Genomic DNA, 20,852 nt, shown 5'->3' on the forward strand with positions numbered 1-20,852 from the left:
TTGAAAATGTTTATATGCATAAACATGTAGTCAGTTATATCTTCCTGATGAACATGTATTATACTCTCAATCTTCAGAATGTTTTGTCTCAAAGTATATTTTTTTAATTTTTCAAACTTTACATTACTAATCACCAAATATAATCACTGTATTTTTGAGATTGCCTACTTTTTTTGTATAATTGTATCCATTAGTTACCACACTAAAGTGTTTATTGCTGTAGTTATCTTTCTCACAAAATATTTTTTAAATAATAAATAATAGAAATTAACATTTATCATTTATATAGTTTAGTTTCATCTAATAATGTATGCAGTAGGTACATAGTTATTCACACTTTATAGAAACTGAGTTAGGTTAAGTAATATGCCAAAGGTTACACAGTAGTAACACGAGGGTTATCTATTAGTTTCTATTAGTGATGTATTAGGAGATCTATTAATTTCACATCAGAATTTCCTTGACGGTCTGTCAGACTTACTAAAACCAATATTCTAAATTGTGGGTGTTTTCTTTTAATTAAATATATTTCTTTTAATATATTTTAATTTCTAAAATTTTAATTTTATATAAAAGAGCAGAGAAGTCTCAGACAAGTTCAGTGACTGATCTGAGGTCATCTGAGTGTGATGGTGGGGCCAAGGTCTGACCTATCTCTGCCGGGGCCAAGGTCTGACCTATCTCTACCTTCTAGTTCAAAGATCTTGTCTAGACTTAATTGAGAAGCATTAAAATTGAAAATAAGAGAAGTTTCAAAACAACTTAAACGTGCCAAAACTAATCTAGTCCTAGTTATACTATAATTTTTACCTCCAGTCCTTATTCATATCTCCTGGAAGAGAATGACAGGGGAAGATTTATTACAAGTCTGTATGTCTCCTTGGAAATGTATCTTAAGCAATTTTAGCCTTGGGCTGACTTTCACATACTAAGGCAACAAACTAAATCTTATAATGACGCAGCACAGAAGAGTTCTGAAATGAAAGCACTAGAATTTTTCTAAAAAGAACACCATGGAAATAGTCTGTTGCTTTGTGAGACATACTGTATAAGAAGTATAGCTATTTCCTACCATGTTGAAAAAATTTTAACTAGCAAAAACTGAAAATAATACCTTCATACTTACTTACCTCAAAAATTTTAGCGATCAAATTTAAGAATATATGCAAACTATAAACATGGTATTGGAAATTTTTAAAAACAAAAGTGGAAGTTGAACCTCTTTCACACATTAAAATGTTCAATGTTGAACCCTACAGTACTCAAAATACTTCTTCTTTGAGCCATTGGTGAGTTTGTGATAATATGTAAGCATTTCTAAGGGTTCTTTCATATTATCTTAGTTTTTAGAAAACAACATTAAAAATCAAATAAGTGAAAAATAATGTTATTTCCTATGGATTTAGATTTGAGATTTTGTCTCTAGACAGCGTTTTCATTACATTGATTATATGCCATCTGGATTATGGTTACTAGCAAAACAGATTAGTTGAGACATGCTGAATTCAGTTGTTTTCCCATTATAGACATGTGCAGAAAGTTAGTGCTTGGGGTGGTATGGGATCAAGCTGCAAAATTGAAGCTGCTGACTTGTGTCCTGAGCAGCTTTAGGCTTGGCTTTCTGCCACTGAAGCCTTTACTTGTTTTGGATGACCATGTGTCAGCCAGTTTATATCATTAGGTCCAACATGTTCCCAAGGGATATCAATGGTAGGAGTTCTTTACTTCAGGAAGGGTTGAATTATTACCATAACAAGGATTTGTATCAGAAACTATCTTAACTTTTAATATTTATGCAGTTTCTACCATAATAAATTTTCTAAATGGCCATAAATAAAACAAGATATTTTATCACAGTGACTTGGCCCTGTAAGAATTTGGTGCCAAAAATTTTAACAAAAGTTTATTTAAATTAGACTGGTGAGATTGTGAAGGGATAGAAAATGTCTGGCAAATGTATGAGGTTACATATTGATAAGTTAAGCTCAGGGGGAAACATTCAGAGAATTTGTCATGCCAAGTTTGCTGAAGTATTTGCATTTTTGATGGTATTTCTAAAATCTTCCAAAAATGTGCTTTCTTAATATAATAAAAAAGCTATTATTTTAATATTTTTGTTCCTGTGTGTGGTCAGCAAACAGTGCAGCTTGTATTTACCCCAAAAATGCAGTAAACAACCTCCCTTCTTTGGTGAGGAAGTATACATAGGCCCTGGACAACCAACAGTGTTTGACTCATAGGAAGCCCTCAAGAAAGTTAGTTGTGACTAAGGTGATGATGTGATCTGTTGCCAGAAGACTTTTAAGAAGGAAAAGGGGTGCTGTTATAAATCACACCAAGGCAGTAGTCCTAACCTGAGACTGTCATGCCTACCTGCATGTGTGGTCACCCTTGCTATGACAGCATTTACAAAGACAGATGTGTTAGATGTGGGGATGAGTTTCTTCCAATTAGGTAATACTTTTCACAAGTTGATTGAATGACTGTTACAGCATTGAAGCTTCGTACTACTTATTTTACAGAGCTATTCTTAATCCTCATTTTACAGTTTCAAAAGCAGGATACTGAGAGACTTGCCTGCTGTCACAAGACAAATAAGTACTAATAGAAAATGCAAACTGTCTAACCTCAGACACACCACAGAGTCTGGTTAGGGCTCCAGAAATTTAAATTTAAACCATCGAATGTATCAGTGGATATAAGATGAATGAGTAACTAAATACTAGAAATAGGAACTACTACTCAACATATAGCAGAACCTTGGAGGTGAAGTCAGATCTTTGTAGTTTTTAGGGAACTTGGCATTTATTATTAGAAAGGCTACATTGTCATAGGCATACAAAGCCAGATATTAATTCCTCAGAAATAAACACAAGCATAATTGTTTTTAAATAAAGAACAAAGTAATTGTGGGAAAGTCATATTGAATTATTAAAATAAAGTAGGTCAGATTAGGTCACCATAGTTAATTTTTGGCATATTGTGTTCCAATTGTAGGAACAACAGTTCTACCATTTTCCTATTTGTTGGGGTGTGGGGAGATCCCAAAATGTCTTTTTACATTTTATAGCTAGGGTGGAATCTTTGAAATAGAAATACCACCACTATAATAATACAAGAGGCACAATTTTTTATTAAAGTAATGACCTTTCAGATACTTGCTATCCTCTAAATTCCTCCATTACTTTATCTGTACCTCTTTTTTGGTATTTGGGGCATTTTCCCTTGGGTTATTAATTTCTGCATACATCCCTTTTCTTCTTTCTGGTAGCAAGATCTAGAAAGAAGGATTCATTGGCCCTGGCCGGTGTGGCTCAGGTGGTTGGAGTGTCATCCCCTACACCAAAAGGTCACAGGTTTGATTCCTGGTCAGGGTACATGCCCAGGTTGTGGGTTTGGTCCATGGTCAGGGTGTGTATGGGAGGCAGCCCATCAATGTTTTTCTCTCACATTGATGTTTCTCTCTCTCTCCCCCTCTGCCCTTTCTCTAAAATCAATAAAAGCATATCCTCAGGTGAGGATTAGAAAGAAGAAAGATTAATTGTTGCTTAGTAGGGTGCCATGCACACAATGGGGTACTTGCCAAAGATGAGCCAAATGAGTCTCCCTGACAGACCTGACCTGCTTTTATTAACCTGTCTTCTCACATAGGCAGGGCCTCTGATCAGTACACAGGAGTCAGGCAGCATCAAATCAAGGCTACTTCAGACTACAAAGCCCGGCAGGCTTCTATAGAGACAAAAATACTGCAGACATTTTTATAAAAGAAATTCAGGCAAAAGTACAAAGGATCTGAAGTACTCATAGCAATTTGAATGAGGCACGTTATTGTTTTCCTCTCTGGCAAGAGCTAAATTTATGGCCTAACTGTGTCCTTTGAATGAAACCATAAGACACATGTGTTTATGTGCTTAATCTCAATTCTGACCTCATTTTATATTCCCACCTTCATTTGCCCATCCTTAACACCCTCATCTATTAATTATAGACCAATTACATATTAAGTACAGGTATTTAATATAAATACTGATTGAAATGTTTACTACCACTCCTAATCCCTTTTTGGGAGAAACTTGTTGGAGTATTAATAAAACTAAATTTGCAAAGGGCTACTTTTTCCGTCATTTGGTAGTATGCAGTATTGAATTTTGAGGGGTACATAACCTGAAGTTACACAACTAAACATGCATCACAAACTTCACCATGTGAAGCAGGTGTCAGAACTGAAATTCTTTTGAGGGAAGAAGGTGTTTTGTCTTTTATGGTACCTAGAATGGTACCTTATACTAAGAATTTATTGAATGAATGAATGAATAATTGGTTAGTGCTTTAGCATATATTGAGATAATGCATTTGTGTATTTTATTATTTAATTTCCTTTGGAAGTATATGAATGTGAATTATATGTATATGAAACCCTCATTCACTATATGTTGACTACCTGCTATTATTTAAACATAAGATGCAGAAAAACTCACAAATGCACTTAAAATGAGTGAAGATTGCATATGTAAACAGCACTGTAATTAGTAGAATTTGATCCTTTTGATCAGCCTAAAGGAGATGATTCTATAAATCTCTGTCCTTTTATTCCTTAAACCTACAGGAACTGAAATAATGAAAAATGGCTTTTTTTTTTTCCCTCTAGGGGTAATTTTAAGAAAGCAAAAAGGTCTCCTAGAATATAAGTGTCTTGAGAACTGGAATTTTTTTTACTCTTTTGTTCACTGATATATCAACTGTGCCTGTCACATAATTGGCAGTCAGTAAATATTTGTTGAGTGAACTGTCTTTTGGCTAAAACCCACAAACTGATTCTTGTAGAATGTCTGCTTGACAGTATTGAAATAAACCATCTTATCACACATGTTGATGCACTTCAGATTTCTTCATAATAATCTTTAATGATGTCTGATTCCTGACTTAATGGAGTAGTTCATTCTTTACAAAGCTTTTCTGCCTTTTTTTTCCTTTGGAAGCTAAAAGCCCAAATGGTATTACTGATGAAAATCTGAAATGTTGGGGATGTGGAAAGCTGGAAGGAGTACTGCACTCACGCTAACTACAGGGTAAAGACAGATAAAATCCTAACTTTTCTTTAGCTCATAAGAGAGTTGAGGTCACAGGGCCATCAAGTCATCTGAATCCAAGTTGGTGCAGACTGGCTCACTTGTGGGAAAGCATTTGTGACTGCCATACTAAGGGGTAAGAAGAAATCAGATAACATTTTAACAAATTTTTGAAGATCAAATGTGGGCTGGCCTATCAGTCTAGAACAACTGAGGGCCCTCATTGTACGGGGAGTTTGCACTCACCTATAGGTTCTGTTCCATGTGTCTTCACAGGGTGCTCTGAAGAAATAATGCAGGCAGGTTGGGAAACCACACAGAGTCCTCCTCAGTGTTACAGGCCTATAGGAGGTTCTTGGCTACTGCTGCAGAAACAGCACAAAACCCTGCCTTCCTGATCAAAGATAAAGGAATCAACAAACTCAGACTTTAAAATAACTAATAGGTAGAATAACTTTAAAGTAACCATCAGGCAGGGATTTAAATAAATGTTCAAGGATATCATGGAAAAGATGAACAACATGTATGAATAGATGGGGAGGAGAGATGGAAACCATGAGAAACACTCAAGTGGAAATGCAAGAAATAAAGCTACAATATAATATATAAAAAAGAATTCCTTTGAGGGCCTCATGAATACACTTGACACAACTGAGGAAAAAGTGCACAGCTCTTTTCTAAATGTGAATTGGACCCTGCAGATGAAGAACTGACTCATTGTTTGATAACCAATTCTATATAAAGTGAGAAATATTTTCAAAACATAGTTAATGACCAAATTTTGTAGCAAATATTGAAATATGGCAGATAGACTACTCATACTTTAGCTGATTTCATTGTTCTTCTAAAAACCTTAAAATAATCACCATGTTGGAGAAAGTATCCTTAGAAAGGCTGGGCAGTTTGAAGAGGCACATGTGTTTCATTGAGCACATCTGGCTATTTTATAAATGAAAAGAAATATAAACAGGAAGCCTTGAAAGTACATTTTCTTATAAAGAACTTGGCCCAGCTGGTGTGGCTCAGTGGCTGAGCATCGACCCATGAACCCAGAGGTTGTGGTTTGATCCCTGGTCAGGGCATGTGCCAAGGTTGCGGCTCAATCTGCAGTAGGGGGCGTGCAGGAGGAAGTCAATCAATTATTCCTTCTCATCGTTGATGTTTCTGTCCTCTCTCAGAAATCAATAAAAAAAATTTAAAAGAGAACTTCATTGTTAGGTGCTACAGAGGGAAAACTGTTTAGTTATAATTCCTGTCTCCTAAGTATCTAAACAGACCATATTTACAGAATATGTAGATGAAACAACAAAATGTAAAGTTTGTCAAAAGTCAGTGATTATTGTATTATATCACAAATGTAGTAGTAAATAGCTATCATTTTTTCAGCATCTACTCTGAGTTAAACCTGACATAATATGTTTTTAAAATACATTATCTTGTTCAGTTCTCATGTAATTATGTGAAAAGGTAATATTGACATTTTGCAAATGAGGAAAATGTGGCTAAGAGAAGTTCAGTAAATTGTCACATTATGCCACTCTGCTGGTAAGTGGCTTAGGATTCAAACTTAGTTTTGTTTGGCTGCAAAACCTCTGTCCTTACTCCCCAGTGAAACATAATGATAGAAGTTTCATATTCAGGCAGGTGTTGGTTTAAGGCAGATCATGCTCTCAGTTCTCATCTAATGGGTCTAAGAAGGGTCCCTGGGAGGAATAGTATTTCTGGATTTGTAGGATAATGTGAAGCAGACATTTCAGAGGACAAAAGTTAAGGATGCTGGAAACAACTGAAGTGCCCAAAGAGCTCTCCAGTGGTACCATTTCTTGTGCAGTTGTTTACCATAATTAGCGAAAGTGACATTCATTCTTGATTTATAGCATTTTAAGTATGCTAGTGGGATTCTTTTTAATCTGTAATAAATACAGTGGAGACAAGTAGAGTTACAGACAAAAGTGAGTACACGAAACACAGAGTTTATTTTGGTATTATTAATTATTGTATTATTTTCCATATGAACAGCTGTAAGCCTACTTTTGCCAACCCTGTATGGCAGTATCCGGATCCTAAAGAGAACTGAGAATTCCATGTCATTGATGGGATAGATTAGTGATCAGTGGAAGGGAGTATTTTCTACCGTGAAAATTAGATTGAATTAGAAACTGGTAAAACATGCAGTTGATTATAATAGTGAAAGAGTTGTTATTCTAATGCCATGGACTTTGGTAAAGTTTCATCTTAATATAATTAAAAGTAATTATAAAGGTTCAGGTGTTTCAAATGCATCTTTTTTTAGAGTTGCTCATACCTGTCAGCTTGAATGTATTCGTTCTGTTTCTTCAATATATCAGATGTGAGAGTCTTGACTTTAGGAGACAATAATATAAAACATTTCTATCTCTGTAGATATACTTACTTTTGGGATGACAGCAAAAGCTGAATTATTTTAATATTGGTTATTATGACTCTGGTTGGTAAAGTAACATTTATAATAGAAAATCTTGACCAGGATACATTTTTCTAATTTGAAGTTTAAGATTTAACTTCTATTCACTCTATTCAACTTTTTATTACAGCAGTCCCTTTAACATTTCTTGCAGTGCTGGTTTGGTGATGATAAACTCCTTTAGCCTTTTTTTTTTTTTTTGCCTGGTGAGCTCTTTATTACACCACCTATTTTGAATGATAGCCTTGCTGGATAGAGTAGTCTTGGTTTCAGGTCCTTGTTTTGCATTACCTTGAATACTTCATGCCATTCCCTTATGGCCTGAAGTATTTCTATTGAGAAATAATCTCACAGCCTTATGGGAGCTCCTTTGTAGGTAACAGATTGCTTTCCTGTTGCTGCCTTTAATATTCTCAATTTGTCTTGAATTTTTGGCATTTTAATTATGAAGTGTCTGGGCATGAGTTCTTCTTGCTTGGGACTCTCTGTGTCTCCTGAACTTATGTGACTTTTTCCTTGATAGGGTTAGGGAAGTTTTCTGCCATTATTTTTTCAAACAGGTTCTGTAACCCTTGCTTACTTTCTGCATCTTCTGGCACTCCTGTGATGTGAATATTGTTACATTTCATGTTGTCCCACAGCTCCTGTAAACTCTCTTCCTGTTTTTTAATTGTTTTTTCTTTTTGGCTCTCTGATTGAGAGGGTTTTTCTACCCTGTCTTCTAATTCACTGATCCAATCTTCAGCTTCCTCTAATCTGCTCTTTATTCCTTCCAGTGTTTATGGCAATAGATAAGTACCTGTCAATAATAACCTTAAATATACATGGATTAAATGTTCCAATCAAAAGCCGTAGGGTAGCTGAATGAATAAGCAAACAAGACCCAAATGTTTGCTGTATTTAATTGACATTTACAGAACATTTCACTCCAAAGCTGCAGAATATGCATTCTCCTCAAGTGCACATGGGTCATTCTCAAAGATAGACCACATGTTAGGACACAAAACAAGTCTCTACAAGTTCAAGAAGATTAAAATCATATCAAGCATCTTCTCGGACATTTACACCCTGGATTACTATGCAGCTGTAAAAAAGAAGGATTCGTTACCCTTTGAGACAGCATGGTGGGGCGTGGAGAGAATTATGCTAGGTAAAATAAGCCAGTCAGAGAAAGACAAGTATCACATGATCTTACTCATATGTCGAATCTAATGAACAAAATAAACCAATGCACAAAATAGATTCAGAGACATAGAAGCATGTAACACTGACGAATCTCAGAGGGAAAGCAGGGGTGGGTGGGTGGGGAGAGATTAATCTAAGACCTCATATGCATATATGCATAACCCATGGACAGAGACAGTGAAGACCTGGAGGGGAGAGGCGCAGCGTGGAGGGATCAATGGAGGGGAAGGGGAGGACATTTATAATACTTTCAACAATAAAAATAAATTTAAAAAAAACAAAGAAACTAAACAACCAAACAGTGGGGCTTGGAGAGCTTCCAGGTTGATAAACACTTTAAGGTGCAGAGAGGGTGACAAGCCCAGAAAGGACGTGGAAGCTCCACACACCCTCCTTCCCCATACCTTGCCCTATGCATCTCTTCCATTTGGCTATTCTTTAGTTGTACTCTTTATAATAAACCAGTAATCATTTAAAAAAAAAAAAAAAGTTTATCTTCTAAATATTGTTTATTTTTAAAAATTTACATATAACTTAAGAAAATCAGTTTGTGTGGTTATATAAGTTTTATTTTATTTTTGTTGTTCTTTTAATTTAAAAAAGGAAGTACTTCCTAACTCCATTCCAAGTGCTGAAATGCATTTATTAAGACCAGTTGACTAGACCCAACTAGATTAAAAAAGAAAATGAACATCTGTTCTTGTATTTATAGCAAACATAATATAAATTTATTATTTAGTTTGTGATTTGATGGGTTAATGATTCTTTCCTTTAAACAATTCTACAGTGCCCTGGCCGAGTGGCTCCATTGTTTGGAACATCGTCCCATACACCAAAAGGTTACTGGTTCAATTCCCAGTCAGAGCACATACCTAGGTTGCGGGTTCAATCCCTGGTCAGGGACCCATACAGGAGGCACCAAACAATGTCTCTTCCTTTCTCTCTCTCCCTCTCTCTCTTTCTCTCTCTCAATCCCTTCCTCTTTCTCTAAAAATCAATAAAAACATATCCTGAGGTGAGGATTTAAATAAATAAATAAACAAGCAAACAGAAAACAAACAAACTATTCTGGGATTGTACTTGCCCTTTACTTATGTTTCTTTGTAGTTTTGGTATACATACTTTATTCAGTACAGTATGTATAGGAGGCTTTGAATACATAATTTTGGGAGGGTTTTTAGTACTTATTTTTTTTATTTTGAAATAAATATAGATTCACAGGAAGTTGCTAAAAAATAATAGAGGTCCCATGTAACCTTAACCAGCAATGGTACCCATTTCCCCTGGCATTCACATTTTATGTAACTACAGTAGCATGTTTATTTTTCAATATATAATTTTTGATGATCTGTTTTCCATTTTTATTGTTCTTACATATTCTTTTTCGTTACATTTTTTGTTTTATTGTACACCTGATAAATAATTAAGCCTCATTAAGTTTTCCATTTATTGTTGGTCTTTCCTGTATGGGTTGAATCTCTGAGATATTGGCCTCTAAATATACAAGCTACTTCCTAATGGAAAGGGGTATGTTGAGCTTGGCTCTTAGATCCAGTACTTGGCATTTCCACATCATTGCCTTCAGAGTAGAAATAGTGAACCTAAGATGCCTGACCACTGCGGGCCCTGTGGCTGCTTGTTTCTCTACCCCCACTTCCTTAACGGCACCTTGCCATTGGCCTGCAGACTGCCTCCCTCTCCCTCTGCTGAGGAATTTCCTCCTCATCCAACTTCCATTCCCCACCTGTCCTCTGTGCTGCAGGGAGGCAGCTCAGTTCTGCCTGACCCCAGGCCAAATGGGAATCACCAGCTCTCCCAGGGGCTAGTGATTCTCCACTTCTTAATGGATCACTCTCCATGGGCCCTCTCTGCAACTTTCTCTAACTTCCATAACCCTCTGAATTCAACCTCCTACAACAAAGTCCTCTTGACCTCCCTGAGAACTCACATCCAGTTGAAATGCCCAGCCCTGAACCTCCTCTCCCCTGTATCTGCTCAACCTCTCTTTCTGCCTTATCAGGAATTTTGTCTCTTTTCTACAGCTCTAGTTTTTGTCCCTTCTATGGGTCATTACCATCAGCCTTTCTTAAGCCTGCTTAAGCTTTTCCCAGCCTTAAACAAAAACTTCTGCTTCCCCCTTCTTCCCATTGCGGCTACTGCCCTCACTCTCTCTGCACTGTCAGTCACCCTTCTGGAAACTGTTAACTGTTGTATGTACTCACATTCTTTCACCTCCCACTCAGCTGCAGTCCTCTCTAATGCTTTCCTCTCTACCCCCTCGCTCTGGCAATTGCTTAAGTTAATAATGATGACTGTACTGGTCCGCTAACTATAGCCCCCCAACTGTTTTGTCCCAATCCACTCCTTCATTCTGCCTATTTAATGTCTACACTGCATGCAAAGGAATCTTTTTAAAACACAGATCTGACCATGTGACCTTTTTTGCTTAAAACTCCCCAATGGCTTACCACAGACATAGAGTCTGAGGGTGGAGACCAGTGTCTGCTTGGTTGGACCTCCAGGCTTCATCCAGAGGCAGGCCCTGATTCCTGCCTGCCTCTTCCAGCCTGGCTGGAACCCTGCTTTCCTGCCCGTGGATTTCTTTCACCTCCTACCATTGGCCCTCTTCTTTGCATATGCTGTTTCTTCTATGAGGATTGCTTCCTTTTCCCTGCAGCCCATCCCTTCCTTGCCAAGTAAACACCTGTTCATTTTGCAAAGCTCACTTCTGCATTATTTTCTCTTGTTAAGTTTTTCTAGGTTATGGCACTCACACTGCCCTGTGCTGCTTTCTCTTCTTGGCACCCATTACACTTGTACCTTTTTAAAATTGTGCTTACATGGATAATGCTAGCCTGTGAAGCTCTTGGGGCCAGGCACCCCGTCTGTTCACCGTTTTCTGTTCCCTGTGCCTAATATAGTGTGCGGCCACAGTAGTTTTCATTGTTGGATAAATGAGACAAAATGCTGTTCTACCACATATACTTTTTTATGAAGGTGAAGCTATTAAAGTTTTGTGAAGCATGAAAAGTTAAAATATAACACAAGTCCTGTCAACATAAGGTATTAATATAAAGTAAGATTTAAAGAAACCTGAACGTTTTGATACAAGCTCTTGGTATACTTTATATGACTTAAAATCTTTCTTTACTTTTTAAGATCCTGACCGAGGAAATTTTGTTTTATAAAAGGTGGGTGTCCCAGTGTCAAAAAGCCCCAGTTCTTTTACCTATATCAGAACTTACACTATACAGCTTCCTTCAGCCCATGTCTTAACTCTTTAAATTGCCTTTTCTGCCTGGTTTGCTTTTATAGACAAACAGAAAGAGAAAAGGCTTTGTTTGAGAAAGATTTGTTGCCTGAGCCTTCTTCATTTACTGCTATAATCTTCCACTTCAGAGGCCATTTTTTAATGATCATTCTTGTGTTCATTCTTCCCTTCTACAAATATTTGTCTGCTGTGTGCCAGGCACTGTTCGGGGGTGGGGGAGCATAGAGAGAGCTTAGTTCCCCTTACTGATCACATTATCATTCATTGGTGGCTTATTTATGTAATTTGAGTGCTGAGCAACCTGCCATAGGTCTTCTATACAATGGATTTCTTTTTAAAGGGGCTTTAAGCTTAAATTAGATTATAGAGTTCTATAAAGTGGTAGCTCTCTTCAATAAATATCAGTGTTAATGATTTTAAAGTAGACTAAGATGGCCTAAAGTACTTTTTCAACTCTATTACTAGTTTATTTCTCACAGAAGAAGTGATGTTATAGGATTAGGCCTGATTAGTCTCAGAGAGGAAGCCATGAATCATACAGGGACATTACACTGACTGTCCAAGCTCTGCAGTTCTTTCAGGTGCGAAAATAGAATGTGTAATTCAGTATCATGGGTATTTATTAGCATATCAGTTCCACTCCAATAGAATTTATTGGCATCAGGAATTAGAATTTATTTCTTGACATTTTAATCTTTTATTTCTATAACCATTTATTATATGCACTTACAAGTCAACAGAGCACCTGAATGGGTTTTCATTCATTGGTACAAAGGAGCAGAAAAAGTATTAACTTTTACCAAAGTTATAAATAGGTTTTTAAAGAATAATGCCAATATCTTAGCTCCCTGCAATCCTGTATTTTCATGTATAAACCCGTATTTGGCAATTACCACTTTTTGAAATTAAATGGAATGTCTTCATCCTTCGTTATCTTGTCAACTAAAATATTTCAAAGTTATTTTAAACCACAATGAAGTTCTGTTATTTTATGTTGTTTTTAAGTTTACCACCTCTTAAGTAACAAAGTACAGTGGCTTATTAAGCAATTTACTCACATATATATTCTTTTGTTTTTCCAGTCAATGCCCCAAAATATGGTGTCTCGTCTTTGTGAGTCTAAAAAGGTTTGTGCTGCAGCTGATATGCAACTTCAGGTATGTATGTACCTTTGTTCTGAAGTTTTCCAGAGTAATTCTTCAAGATAAATGTATAACTTAAAATTCTTTCCAGTGCTACTACACATTTATTATAATAATTATGCTTCTAAAACATCTTTCATCTGAGTTCAAAGAATTTGACCAAAACTTATTCTTTCAATCCTCACACTATCCTAATGAAGTAGATGTTAAATAAGGTTATTTTCCACATTCAGTCTGGAAAATCAAAGTTTGGGAAAGTTACATGATTTCTTCTAAATCATGCATTTTAGCAATAATATATTGCTATTCACTTTGCTTTTTTTAAAAAAAATTGTGTTTTTCAATATGAGGTTTAAAGAGTAATGACTTTATTTCTATAACATTCAAAACCTGTTTTCCAGGTTTCAGGTAAAGACTAGAAAGACTTTATGAATCATCTGAATGTCAGGTCTACATGATACCAGATGTTTAGGTTATTTGTAATTACTGAGATTGCTTATGGAATTCTTATTCTTCATCAGATCTTGAGGTATATAAACAGCCTAAACACCTATCTTTCATCTCAAGCATCTCAAAATACTCATTTTATAACGATATGCTTACCCCTATTTAAAAGTGTAGCCACTCCTTAATTGCTTTATAGTTTCGTAAAATTCAGTCCCTAAAAAGAAATGAATGAGCTCTGTTTTTCTTATACCTTAAAATTTATATTTCAGTAAAGAAAATTCCTATACAGACAAAATGGTAAATTTACATTTGATTTATATTATTTAGTATCTATATCAATATAATTAAAAATGAATTTCTGAATTATTTTTTTAAATTAGCATTACATGGAAAAAGTCTTTTGATTTGCTGATAATTATAGTAGAAGTCCTAGTTTAAAAGCCTTTGTCAATGGCTTTTATTTTGAACAACTGTTCCAATGATGTTCTTTTAAAATGGAAAATCATCTTTTCACTCCTCCCACCCTCTAAAAAAAATAACAGGGGGGGGGGGAGGAAATGAGAGGGAGAGGGGGAGGGAAAGCTGGAGGGAGAGGGGGTGGGAGAGGGAGAGGGAGAGGAAGAAATGAGAGTGAGGGAGAAACCTCTTGCCATAGGAACCACGTGAGCCAGCTTTCGTATTATACAAAAGTCTCCTTGTACAGTGGAGGCAAACAAGGGTGGTAAGGGAATGAGTTGTTTCATATTTCTTAAGGAGTATAAAATTGTAATTTTTCTTTTTCTTCTTTTTTTTTTATTTTTATAGCAGTACATTGTTTTAAAAATAAACTCTCATTTTTCTGTCACTCTAAGGATCTTGGTCCTAGGCATGCATGACTCCCTTGGTGAGCAGATAGGCTCATCACTTTAGAATTATTTGGTTTATCGCAAATGAGCATGAAATATATATATTTAATTTATTTTGCTCAGTTTTTATAATTTAAAGAAAACTTCCATGCTTATGCCTTTCATTTGTGAAAGGTATCATTGAAAGAATAGAACTCTTGAATTCTTACTTGTTTATAGATTGTGGAAAAACAACAAAAAAGAACACCTCAGTTGAAGTTAGAATTAAGAGTTTTAATTCCTAAAAATTTATTCTGTTAGAATATAGACAAGACACGTATGAATAGTTTTGGCTGTTCTCTTTATCGTTATGCATTGTTACTCATTATAGAATATAGAATTGAAAGAGCTGTATTTAGCTATATGTTTAGATTACCAGTTAGAGTAAAGAAATATTTATATTTAGAAAATGTCTATATTTTTCTAGGGAAGGTTTAAACTTGACTTTATAATTTAGAACCATAATTCTATATCTAGATAAAGTGGAAGCTAGAAGTCATTTAAATTTTTTCTTTTATCCAAACTAATCCTTACTTCTTTCATGTTAACAGCTGCACATTCTCTGCAAATTCTGTTTTTGAATCAGAAAGATACATAATTGCGTATCAGAATTTTTTCTTTAAAATAAAGTATTTTCTACTTTCTTGTTTCAGTTAAACTCCAAACAATGCTAATAGTCAAGTAAAAAAACATTTTATCATTACTTTAGATTTTATGCAAAATTTAGTTTTTAGAACTTCATAAGCAGCAGATTTCACATTCAATTTTTTTCTAATGCTTTATTCTCCTATTATGTTTCAATGACCAATCTCCTCTACTTCGAGGTGAGTGATCCTTTTCTCCTGGTCACCTCCTTAAGCCAGAATTGCCCGTGCACAGCAGCTGCTTCCTTTGTATCTCCTGACACAGGCTGTGGAGACTGACTTGGCCCTAGCTCCAGATTCACCAACAGCTGCACCAGAATTCTTTGTAACATCTGTCTTCACCAGATACTAGATTGCTATTTCTTTCTCTACCTTACCCCACCTATTTATCTTCTTTTACTTCTCCTTACAAAACTAGGATTCTGACCATTTCATTTCTCTCACTTAAGATACATAGGATTCCAGCATTTGTTAGCGTTTGGAGTCACAGTCGTAACTTTATTTTTCACATTTCCAACCATATTTCTTGCCTATATAGAGAGAGACAAAATTTCAGTTGTGTGGTCACAAATTTAACTTGCTACATTATATTTAAAGAGTACCTTACAGATAAGATTCAAAATTCTTTAATATCTTTAACTGTGAAAGGTTAAGAGTTTTGCTATTTTTACCACTGACATAGTCTTAAATATTCAACAAAATATATCTCAAGCCATATACATCTATATTTGTGAATGTTTTCAATGGTGATTTAAATTTATTATTTTGGAACACTTACAACATCTTTGGTCAAACATATCTTGGATATAAGGATGTACTACCTAAAGCTAAATAGATGTTTTCATCTTTCTAGGTCTTCTATGCCACTTTGGATCAAATCTACCATGGGAAGCATCCCCTGAGGAGGTCAACCACAGACATTCTCAAGGAAACACAGGAGAAATTTTATGGCTTACCATATGTTCCAAACACTGTGAGTCTAGCATTTTGATTCTGTTGTGTGCCATTGAATGGCTCTGCTAGTGTATTCATCAGTAGTTAGTAGGTTGTGTTCACCTTTCCCCTCGCAGAACTTGGAACCCTTAACATTTGTATCAAGGTTTCACATGGGGCAAATGCTAGAAATTGCCTGGCTCACTTAATGTCTCCAACCATACATTTACATATGCTTATTTTCCTCTTGCTAACAAGTGTTTTTCTAGATTCCTGAGAAAACGGGGTAAAAAGGTCATTGGCATCTGTCTGTATTCTTTTTCATTATTTTTCTGTAATGAGAAAAATGGTTAGCCATATAAGATGATGTAATTATCAATTCCTAATCATTTTCATTGCAAAGAGAATTAACATTTATTGAATACCTTATTTGTATCAGGGATTGTAATAGATGTTTTACATATCTTGTCTCATTTAGTGACCTGTCAGGATAGAGGGCAGAAGTATTGCTACCATTTATTGAATAATAAGTGCCAGACTTTAACTGCTTTGCAAAAAAATCTCTAATTTAACTGTCAAAACAGCCTATAAATTAGATAATATCCCCATATTTGGGGCTCATATTGTGGTTCATATACATTTTATGTCTTACCCAAGATCATTTAGTTAGTAAGTGATTGTGTAAGGACTCAAAACCAGCCTCTAAAGTCATGCTTTTTTTTAGTCCTCGAAGTTCCCTGTAAGGAAGCTGAGTATGGTAGAAAGAATATTGGCCCGTACAATTAGCAGTACCACTGACTTCTTTGCAAGCGATACAAGCCCAACTCATATTGGCTTCAGCAGAAAAGGGAATTTTTTGATCCCCATAACTGAAAGGTGCAGATATATATCTGGTTTCAGTTAAGTTGGATCTAGTTAGTTCTTACAAAATATTGTTAGAAATGTTTATCTTTCTTTCCATTTCTCAGCTTTTTTCTCTGTTTCATTCTCGGGCAGGCTGCGCACTGACTAGGGGGCATGGTGGCTACCAGTAGGTTCGGGATTATCTCCGAACTTAGTCATTCTAATAGAAATAGAGATAGTTTAAAAGTGGTCTGAAAGGGGTGGGGGTGGGAGGTGGGGAGAGAATAACCTAAGAACATATATGCATATATGCATAACCCATGGACACAGACAATAGTGTGGTAAAGGCCTGGTGCAGGGCGGAGGGGATCAATGGGGGAAAAGGGGGACATTTGTACTACTTTCAACAATAAAGATAAATTTTTAGAAAAGAAAAAGAAAAGAAAGTGGTCTGTAAACTGTAAAATGCCAAGCAAATGATTCTTATTTATTACAGTATTGGGTATTAGCACATGTTGTGCTAAGAGGTTAAGTTTATCAGTAAACTATAAGTGTCCACTAGATCTTCAGGTCCTAACATTCAAACATGCATGGTAATAGTTCATACTTACCACACATGTGAAATAACAGGCTATTGTATCTTCATAACACTCTTATCAACAGTTATTGATTATCTTAAAAGCTTAATCATTCGCTCCAGATGTATAATGCTAATCATACCCCATAAATATTTTTTACCTTAATTTATTGTTTTAATGTCATGTGCTGTTAATCCTGGATTATCTGTATTAGTGAAAACTTATGGTAAGAATAATCTAAATTCTGCCCTGGGCTGTATTGCTCAGTGGTTAGAGCATCAGCCTGCTCACTGAGGGTTGCAGGTTTGATTCCCGGTGAAGGGCATGTACCTGGGTTGCAGGTTCAATCCCCAGCCCCTGTTGGGGCATGTGTGGGAGGGAGCCAATCGATGTTTCTCTCTCACATCAATGTTTCTATTTCTCTCTTTCCCCCTCTCCCTCCCTCCCTTTCACTCTCTCTAAAAAAAAATCAGTGGAAAAATTATCCTCTGGTGAAGATTAACAATAAATAAATAAGAATAATCTAACTTCATCAGTGGAATAAATCATAACAATTGTCTAGATTTTAATAGCTTTTCTAATTTACAGAACATTGCACATCTCACATGCTTTTGTGCTTGTGTGTTTTTGTGCTTATTTTATATTCTTCTTTGCTTAGCTTTAAAACAGATGTGACTTATAAAGCAATTATTAATGGACATTAAGGGAGAATTCCATAATAATATAATAGCAGTAGAGGATTTTAATACCCCACTCAAATAAATAATCCAGGGATAGATAATCCAGACAGAAACTTAAGAAGGAAATAATGGCCTTAGATGTCATATTAGACCGGATGGACTTAATTGATATGTTTAGAACATTTCATTCAAAAACTTCAGAGTGCATGTTGTTGTTTTCACATACACATGGAACATTTTCCAGTATAGATTACTTATTAGGCCACTAAACAAGCCTAATAAATTCAAGAAGAGTAAAATCATATTAATACCTTTTCAAACACAGTGGCATGAAACTAGAAATCAACTACAGGAAGAAAACTGGATAAAGGACAAATACATGGAAACTAAACAACATGCTACTAAATAGCCAATGGATCAAACAGGAAATCAAAAGCTATCTTGAAACATGAAAATGAAAATACAACTTTTCAAAATTTATGGAATGCAACAACAGCAGTTCCATGAGGGTAGTACACAGACTGACCTCAAGAAACAAGAAAAATCCCAAATAAACTGTATAATTCTATACCTAAAGGAACTAGAAAAAGAAGAATGAACAAAATACAAAGTAAACAAAAGGAAGGAAATAGTTAAGATCAGAGGAGAAATAAATGAAATAAAAATTAGAAAAGATTGATAAAACTAAGAACTAGTGCTTTGAATAGATAAACATATTGACAAGCCTTTAGCCAAACTCATCAAGAAAAAAGAGAAAGCACCCAAATAAATACAATCATAAATGAAGACGTTACAACTGATACCACAGAAATGCAAATTTGATGATCTAGAAGAAATGGATAAATTTCTAGAAGCATGTGACCTTCCAAGACTGAAGCAGGAAGGAATAGAAAATGTAAACAGACTGATTACTAGCAATAAAATTGAAGCTGTAATCAAAAACTCCCAGCAAATTAAAATCCAGGACCAGATGACTTCACAGTTGAATTCTACCATACATTCAAAGGAAGACAGATGCCTGCCCTTAAACTCTTTCAAAATATTGAAAAGAAGAAAACTAATAAACTCATTCTATAAAGCAAGCATTACCTTGATACCAAAACCAGACAAAGAAATTACCAAAAAACTAAATAAAAAATTTACAAGCCAATGTCCTTAATGAACATAGATGCAAAAATTCTCAACCAAATAGTAGCAAATCAGACTTAAAAATACATTAAATGGATTATACACCATGACATAGTAGAATTCATCCCAGGGATGAAAGGATGGTTCAACATTTATAAATTAATGTGATACACATTAACAAAGTAAGAGTAAAACCTTATGATTATCTCAATAGATCCAGAAAAAGCATTTGACAAAATTGAACATTCTTTTATGATTAAAAAAAAAAAAAAATCTCAACAAAGTAGATATAGAAGTAACATATCTCAACAAATTAAGGCTATATATGAGAAACCCACAGCTAATATCATCCTCAGTGGTGAAAAGTTGAAAGCTTTGCCTCTAAGATCAGGAACAAGACAATGATGCCCACTTTCATTACTTCTGTTATTCAACATAGTATTAGAAAACCTATCCACAGCAATCAGAGAAGAAAAAGAAATAAAGGCATACAAATTGGAAAGGAAGAAATATAACTCTCATTTGCAGATGGCATGATACTATATATAGAAAACCCTAAGAAATCTGCAAAAAGACTATTAGAACCAATAAATGAATTCAGTAAAGTTGCAGGTTATGGAAATCTGTTGTTTCTATACACCAATGATGAACAGTCAGAAGGAGAAATTAAGAATAATTCCATTGACAATTGCCCCAGAAAGCATACAATACCTAGGAATACATTTTACCAAAGAGGTGAGAAAGACTTGTAATGTGAAAATCGTAAGACATTGAAAAAATAAATTGAAGAAGATACAAATAAATGGAAGGGATATACCTTGCTCTTTGATTAGAAGGATTAATGTTGTTAAAATGTCCTTACTACCTAAAGCAATCTACAGATTCAGTGTAATCCCTATTAAAATATCAAAGACATTCTCAGAATTAGAACAACTAATGCTAAAATTTATATGAAACCACAAAAGACCTCAATCGCCTAAAAAATCATAAATAAGAACAGAGTGAAAGGTATCAATCATGCTCCCTGATTTCAAACTATACTACAAAGCTACAGTAATCAAAAGAGCATGGCACTGGCATAAAAACATATATAGATCAATGGAATAGAATTGAGAGCCCAGAAATAAATTCTCACTTATATGGTCAACTAATGCATGACAAAGGAGGCAAGGCTATACAGTGGGGCACAGACAGTCTCTTCAATAAGTGATGTGAGGAAACTCTGCAGATACATACACACACAAAAGAAATTGGATCACTTTCTTACAGCATTTACAATAGTAAACTCAAAGTGGATTAAAGACTTAAATGTAAGACCTAAAACCATAAAACTAAAACCATAAAACACAGAAGAAAACATAAGCAGTGAACTCTTTAACATTGTTTTTGGTAGTATCTTTTTCGGTATGTCTTCTCAGGCAAGGGCAACAAAAGCAAAAATAAACAAATAGAACTACCTCAAACTAAGAAGCTTTTGCACAGCAAAGGAAATGATCAACAAAGTGAATGAAAAGACAACCTACTAAATGGGACAAAATATTTGCAAACATTACATCTGATAAGAGGATAGTATGCAAAATAAATAAGGAATTCATATAAGGTAAC

The 20,852-nt window shown here is 35.1% G+C and overlaps 1 protein-coding gene across 1 annotated transcript in view; it reads left to right on the top strand.

The window, feature by feature from the left end:
• MIPEP (mitochondrial intermediate peptidase) overlaps nucleotides 1-20,852 on the top strand; it is a 182,471-nt gene that overhangs the window by 83,177 nt on the left and 78,442 nt on the right. Inside the window, exons 15-16 of the mRNA XM_081127366.1 lie at nucleotides 13,051-13,125; nucleotides 15,939-16,058. Coding sequence (XP_080983492.1) covers nucleotides 13,051-13,125; nucleotides 15,939-16,058 — 195 coding nt within the window. The remainder of the gene's footprint in view (nucleotides 1-13,050; nucleotides 13,126-15,938; nucleotides 16,059-20,852) is intronic.

Source organism: Miniopterus schreibersii (genome assembly GCF_964146895.1).
Source record: "Miniopterus schreibersii genome assembly, chromosome: 2".
NCBI lineage: Eukaryota > Metazoa > Chordata > Mammalia > Chiroptera > Miniopteridae > Miniopterus > Miniopterus schreibersii.